The 7,911-nt window shown below is 43.1% G+C and overlaps 1 protein-coding gene across 1 annotated transcript in view; it reads left to right on the plus strand.

Moving 5' to 3' along the window:
* Window positions 1-7,249, plus strand: part of LOC147712614 (uncharacterized) — a 268,396-nt gene extending 261,147 nt beyond the window's left edge. The window contains exon 5 of the mRNA XM_086923318.1: window positions 6,266-7,249. Coding sequence (XP_086779444.1) covers window positions 6,266-6,511 — 246 coding nt within the window. The 3' untranslated portion in view covers window positions 6,512-7,249. The remainder of the gene's footprint in view (window positions 1-6,265) is intronic.
* Window positions 7,250-7,911: the final 662 nt, after the last annotated feature.

Below are 7,911 nucleotides of genomic sequence, written 5' to 3' on the forward strand. Positions count from 1 at the left end.
GCCCCTAGGGGACCTCTGGATTGAAGAAGAATTATTTCCCCAACTTAAAACGCACCACGGAACATGTTTGCACACATATCACCTCTAGCCCCGCCCCCTACTTCACAACTGTGCATACACACCCCGTACCGCGTTCTAAGTTGGGGGATTAAGTCCCCTTGTATACTGGGGGTCCATGGAGGCCAACTAGCACACCAGGAACCTCCAGTATGTGCCAGGGGGCTGCGTTGCAGAGAGGTGTAATAAGGCCACACCCTTTTTACACCTCTCTGCAACGCAGCCCTCTGGCGCTTTTTCACAGGGGGAACTAATTCCCCTTGAATACTGGGGCTCCCTGGGGGCCAACTAGCCCACCAGCAACCGCCAGTATGCGCCAGGGGTCTCCGTTGCAGAGAGGTGTAAAAATGGCGTGGCCTCTTTACACTTCTCTGCAAGGGAGCCTTCTGGCACATACTGGAGGCACTTGGTGGGCTAGTTGGCCCCCAGGGATCCCCAGTATGCAAGAGGAATTACTTCCCCCTCTGCAAACGCGCCAGGGGGTGTGTTTTCAGAGAGGTGCAGGGAGGGGGTGTGGCCTGCTCCCAATCCCGTTTAAAAAAAAATAATAACTTTTAAGAAGGGGGGCTGAGTAGGCCCCGGGGACTCCATCCCCTGGGGCATGGCCAACTTAATTTTTTTTATTTTTGTGGAGGGGAGCTGCATAGACCCCCTCCTATGCCCCCCTTAAAGCCCCAGGGACCTCATCCCCCGGGGCCGGCACTTTTTTCATTTAAATTTTTTTTGGGAGGGTGGCTGCGTGGCCCCCCTCCCGGGCCACTTCTGGCCCCGGGGACCCCATCCCCCGAGGGCTGGCCTTCCTTGTTGGGGGCCGTGGGGGGGTCCCAAGCCCCTACGGTTGCTGCCGGCTCCCCGCATCCTGCGGAAGCCTGCATTGCTTTTCTGCATGGGGAACAGCTAACATGCTGCTCCCCATACAGAAAAGCAATCAGCTTTGATTTCTGAAAGAGAGAGCAGGTTTCCTGCTCTCTCTTTCGAAAAGCAAAGCAGTTTGCTGTGGTAGGGTGGGAGCCACGAGGCTCCCGCCCTACCACAGCAAACAGCAGTGTCCCGGGGGTGGGTACCCTGGGGCACTGCAGGAGCCGGCCCTGGGGGGTGGTGGTCCCCAGGGCCATCAAGGGCTCCAGTAGGGGGGACGCGCAGCCCCCCTACCAACATCTACAAAGCCCTAGGGGTTGGTGGTCCCCGGGGCTGGGGGGTCCGTCATGGTCCCCCTATTTTATATATTAGTGCCCCGGGGAGGGGGCGTTCCCCGGGGCGTGTGGGGGGCCCCCCCACACAGGTTTTTTAATTTTTTAAATGAAGCCCCAGGAGATAGGGTCACCGGGGCTGCGGGGGGGGCCATGAGCCCCCGCATACTTACTAACAAAGCCCCGTGGGTGCCGGTCCCCGGGGCTCGGGGGGCCTTAGAGGCCCCCATCATTAATGTGTTTTTGCCCCGGGGGGTGGCTATCCCCGGGACTGCGGTGGGTCCGTGTGCCTCCCACTAGCATAATTACTTTGCCCAGGGGGGTGGCGGTCCCCGGGGCAGTGTGGGGGGGATTGGGCCCCCACCCCCACTTTTTTTAAAATATGCCCCCGGGATTTGGTCCCCCGGGGGCTAATTTTAAAAAAAGCAGACCAAGTTTTTTTCTTTTCCCACGGGGTACAGTAGGTGAGCAGGCCTAGAGGGTCAGGAAGTGTCTACCCTGCCCCCATTGTGTGTTTTGCACGTTTGTTTTCTGCTTTCTTGTGCCTCGGTTCTACTGAGGCACAAGATGGCTGCCAACACTTCCTGGTTTGAAGTGTTGACAGACAGTTGACATCCAATCAGCATGCAGCTCGTGCTCGGGAAGGTACGCGTACTGTACAGAGTACAGCACAGAGTACGGTAAGCTCCTATAGATATACTTATGATTTTACTTATGATTTTCTCAGGAACTACTGAACGGATTTACACCATTTAACAAAAAGTGTGATCTGCGAACCAAACTCTACCTTTTTTCCAAATTTGGTGTAATTCCGTTCAGCCGTTCGGGTTGTAGCCCTGGCTAAAGGTCTTATGGAAAATTGCATGGGGAAAACACGTTTTGGGACCCCCTTTTTTCTCGGCCCCTGCTTCACGAATCACCCACAAACTCTTGGGGAAGGAGGGTAGCGGAGCAGGCCATCTTCTTGGAGAAATTCGCGTAGATTTGCCCACCAGCGCCAAAGTTATTCCAAATAGAATGTTGCAGATTTCCTTTGGAAATTAGGTCCTAACTATAAATACCTACTGGCGACTGCCAGTAGGTAATATATATATATATATATATTTATTCACTGAAAAAACGATAGGTTTCACACCAGTTATAGTTAGCAGGAAGTTTTACTCGCATAAAACCATTGAAATTCCCACGTTACAGTTAGTTGGACTCACTATAACTTGCGCGTGCAATGCACTGCTGATGACGTCACATATTACATCACTCATGACATGGTCAGTGACATCACTCATGACTTCACTGATGACGCCATCCAGTAAATGTGTGTCTTTTTGAAAAATAAATTTGTTTTATATATGTATATGTAAAAGTTGATGGAAGAATAAATGTTTAAATAAGTGTCTAAATGGATGTTTTCTTTAATAAAAATTGATTAGTTAACTGGCTTATTAAGTGTTTCTTAGTGAATACATATATTAGTGAGTAATGTTTAAATATTTATATATATGTATTAGTGTTTCACTTTGTGTATAAGTGGCTGCATGGGTTGGTGAGTAGGTACATGTGTAGGTATATGGGTTATTAGATGTTTTTTTAGTATCAGTATGAGTGTTTGTATGGTTTCGTGGGGGTATTACTTATCACATAGATGCATGAATGACTAACTCTCTCTTTGTATGTGTTTTGAAGACAGCATATGTGCAGGACTGTATGGGTGGATGAGTGTGTATATGTGTGTGTTAATTAGTGAATGACTGTCTCACTAGTGTCTTTATCAGTAACTACATATGTTTTAATCTAGTCTATGTATATAAGTGAGTATATGTGAGAGTGAGATATTGAAAGAGTTCCTCTTTAAATAATTATGTGTTTCTATAAGTGATTGTTTAAGAGAGTAAGTATGTGTAAGTTTCCTTAGAAGTAAGGTGGTAGTGTGTGTATAGCTGTATATGCAAATAAATGGATGTTCAATAGTTTACTTGCATGTGTGAGTATGTGTGAGAGTAACTTTTGGATGACTGTCGGTGTGTAACAGGATGTATAGGTGAATCACTACATATGATGAGTGAGTATATGTATGAGTGACTATATAGAACTGTTGGTGAATGAGTGGATGTGTATATAGATGGTGGAATTATTGAATTGGTTGTTGTAACAGGTATGGGTATCTCCATTTTTTTGAAAATTGTAATTTATATTTTTCAATATGTGTTTCATGGGTTACATTACAGTGAAAGGAGGTCTGTCACTCTGTCACAAGGATGGTGTCATCAGTAATGTCATGAGTGATGTCACTGACCATGTCATGAGTGATGTAATGTGTGACATCATCAGCAGTGCATTGCACGCGCAAGTTATATTGAGTCCAACTAACTATAACGTGGGAATTTCAATGGTTTTATGCGAGTAAAACTTCCTGCTAACTATAACTGATGTGAAACCTATGTTTTTTTCAGTGAATTTAATAGGTTTTTTAAATGCTAATTCCTAACTATAACTGGTGTGAAACCTATGGTTTTTTCAGTGAATTTCATATGTTTTTTAAATGCTAATTCCTAACTATAACTGGTGTGAAACCTATGGTTTTTTCAGTGAATTTCATAGGTTTTTTAAATGCTAATTCCTAACTATATCTAGGGCCTCAAACCTATGAAATGTAATATTTTTTGTAATGAATCCTATATTGTATATTGATATAATACTTTTTTTTTTTCTGTTGCGCTCCTGGTGTGCGCCCCGGTGCGCGCACTGGAAAGCGCATTTTTTCTGAGCGCCCCGGGTCGCGCACCAGTGAGCGTCCCGTTAGCGCTATTGCCGCAAACGAAAACATAATGACGTATCGCGTAGCCGCGTCTGTGTGATGCGCACGGCGTAAGCGCACCCGGAAATACTCGAGCGAATACGATCGCGCAACGTAATCATCTGACGCGCTTACGTGACGCACCCCGTGGCGTGTCCCCGGGCGCGCCGCGTAAGCGCGTGGGGTCATGTGACCTAAAAATAACACTTTTTATTGGTGCAGAACAGTTTTGGTTTCTAAATGATGAAAGCCCGGGTCATGTGACCTGAAAATAACACTTTTCATTGGTTCAGGACAGTTTTTGTAACGGCGAGGCACAAACAGCCGGAGGGCACGAGAGAGCGGTGTGTGCCTTTTCGAAAGCTCAAGGGCTTTTGCTGAAACACAAATTTACACGGCTGCCCTGGCCGTGGGAAAGAGCACCAGCATCCTTTAAGACTTCCCAGTCAACAGGAGAGCGGCTTGGGAGACGAACTGTTACACTCCTTTCAAGTCCGCACTCTCGACAGGAGATTGAATTGCTGCCTGCATTCCTAACCTACTCAAGGTCTTTAACGGAAGCAAACAAGAAGGGGGGACTGAGCCTACTCAAGGTTTGAATCAACACTCCGTGTAGATGGACTTCAGTAACCAGCATGCGTAGCGTGCAACCAGAAGCCCACACCCACTTAGGGCGGAACTAATTCATCAACTTAAATGAATAAAAACATGCGAGGCACAAACAGCCGGAGGGCACGAGAGAGCGGTGTGTGCCTTTTCGAAAGCTCAAGGGCTTTTGCTGAAACATATATATATATATATATATATATATATATATATATATATATATATATATATATATATATATATATATATATATATATATATATATATATATACACATATATATCTCTTCAAGGTTTGTAAATGTGAAGTTAAGAATACTAAATGTATACCTCCCTCTGTCCACTTACCTTCTCTGTATTTTTGTTGTCGGTATTTCGGTCAACATATTGTCACCGCTCAATACTCCTACCACAATTTTCCAGTCTGCAACTGTTCCATATGAGTGGGTTTCATTTCAGGATAGTTCCTGAAGGTTTTAGCTAATTTTCGTCTCAATCATGGGAAAGATCAGTAGGTCTCCTGTGTATCTCTCCAGCCTGCTGCTTGTTTTTTTCATGTTCTCTTCCAGACATCATTGTTTTCCCCAATTTATCTTCGTGAAATGTTTCCTCCAAGATGTTGGTAGCAATAGTTTTAGAAGAATGGTAAACAGGTAAAAATCTCGAACCTTCCTGTAAAACGTAAGCTACATAATCAAGTGAGGCTTTGAGTTTGTTTATCTTTTTTTAATTAGGCAATTTATAGCTGTTAGACAGTCTAAGCACTGTTTCTCCTCTCTGAAATAGACGAACATCTACTTTGTTGATGTCCGCCTTCTGTTGATTCTATTGTAGACCCCTTTTGTGTCTGAGATTATCTGCCTCCTTCCCCCTGGTCTCGTCATTTATGCCTGGTTTGTAATTTTTTGGGCAGGTCATTTTTATGCTCAATTTGACCAATTCCGTTGTGGCGCTTTATTAAAGTCCTCCAAACTGGATTCTTTCCTCTGAACCTTTTCAGTCTCAAGGATATTATCCTAAGATTTTCTTTAAACAACATTGTTATTTTAAAAGTTATTATTTAGTAATGTCTGCAGTATGAGAATGATACAGAGAAGCTGAATCCAGGAGATATGCATTAAATGAAAGTGTTGGTGAATTATCTGTGGATGCTTAATAGTTGTTTCCCTGAATAAAGATAAACTGTCTTCATTCCTGTTTAACTTTGCACACGAGTTTTGTGTACATGTACCTCCGCCCCTCAATCGCCTCCCCCCCCCCCCCCCCCCGAAACCCCGGAAAAATGTTGACTTTTAATGGAGTTATACCATAGCACATCATACTGTGTTTACCCAGTATCAATGCCTACTTTATTGTGGCTTCAGATCAACCTATGAAAAGATTTTCTATATGGTGTGCTTCTTGGTGCTAATTTAGTGATTAAAAAAATATTTATTTGGTATTGGTTAAAGACAGGTATAGAATAGAAACAAAATAGGACATGTGAAGCGCTTTAACTCTATCGACAGGGAAACATTAAATCAATTAAGGGGTGGAGATACAAAAATCACATGAACACAGAAACATGCTAATGGTTACTGTTTGGACTCAAGTGAATTTCTATATGTTTAATTTTGCAGAGTAATGAAAGCTCATATCTTGCAAACGTTACCGAAGATCGTGACATATATCAGAATGCGAGTGGCTCCGCGGTGAAAAGAGACTCTATCGTGTACAGCACTGTTGTTTTCAAAGAGGGCAAACAAGCCCCAGACAGCAAGCCACCAACGCCCGAAGAGGTCACATATGCGTCTGTCAATCTCGGAGCGAGAGACGCACAGTTTGTATCGGACACCTACGCGCAAGTTATCAAGAAGAAAGCCTGACTGTAATAGAATGCATGAACAGTACTGACCCAAACGTTACCTCAGAAATGACCACCTTATGTTAACATTGCTTAGTTAACTCTCGATAGGAGGCCTGCAAATGTGAAACCTTATCCAGTTTCTTTTATGAAGACTAAAATTGGAGTGTAACTGAAACTTGTCATTTTGTTCATTTAAACAGTTACCTTCATGTAAATGCATGTATCTATAGCACGGTCTTTCACCGAAACTTAGTTGTAAGTGAATTCTCCACCAAAATGTAGGTTTCTTCTGAATGGTACATTTTGTGACAGTTCTGACCTGCTATATAAAGATACCAACATTTGAAAACTCTTTCTTAAATTGGTGGAAGTGGACTTCAATAGTTTTCCACACTTTTTTCTCAAATCTTCTATGCAAAATGTCTTGCTTTTTGAAAAAAATTAAATAATCTTCTATTTAAGAAATGCTAAACTGCAATCACCTCTTGTGAACGGGTCACTATTTTGTTATTCTTATGTTTTTCCTTGAAGTACATTTATGAAGGTATTGAAAAGTGAATATAAAGCACACAGTCACACACTGGGTCATCTTCACAATAGACAGTAGGCGCTTGCTTTGTGCCAGTTGCTTGCCAGGGTGGCACGGCATTCTGAAAAGATGTAAGAGCATTTGAACTCCGTATTTCGTGTTATATGTTAGGGTGTCCGAAGAAGAGCAAACACATACAAACATTAAATAATAAAGATATCGATTTGAACAAAAAAAAAAGAACCCACATAACTGCACCTGTTATAGTTAGTAGCACTTACTATAACTTGCACCCCGGCCATGCACTGCTTATGACCTCGCTTATGACATTATCCATGACATGTTCTATGACATCATGTATGACATCAGTGATGACACCACTCATGACGTCATCCAGTGAGTGTGCAAATTTGTTTTTATAGTTTAGATTGTGGCGATAAGTACCATATTACTTTCCCACTTAATTGTGTACAGTTTATGTTCAGCTAAAGGGTGTAAGTATTTAGAGAATGCATGTCATCCTAATGCTGCATAGCTGTGTGGGGTAGACTTATGTTCATTATGTTCTACGTAAGTATTTGGGTACTGCAGAAAAAGTTTGCAGGAGGGCAAAGATTCTATGCACTACAGACTAAGTATTGTAAGCAGCCTTGAGTTATTGAAGAGAATCGTCTCAGCATGACAATTTCTACTTAACATAAAATACTATGTGCGCCACTTATTAACTGATGTACCTGTGCTTGTTTTGCTTCAGAAGACGGGCTATCTGTAAAAGGTTTCACCAATGTATGAACTGTGAAGGTAGTAGACTGTTTAACACCTTCAGATCTTGGTTAATTTTAGCGAATAGTGTCTTTTTTTACATCTATTGCATAGAGTGTGCACTGTTC

The sequence above is a fragment of the Lissotriton vulgaris genome, chromosome 5 (assembly GCF_964263255.1).
Source record: "Lissotriton vulgaris chromosome 5, aLisVul1.2, whole genome shotgun sequence".
NCBI classification, from domain to species: domain Eukaryota; kingdom Metazoa; phylum Chordata; class Amphibia; order Caudata; family Salamandridae; genus Lissotriton; species Lissotriton vulgaris.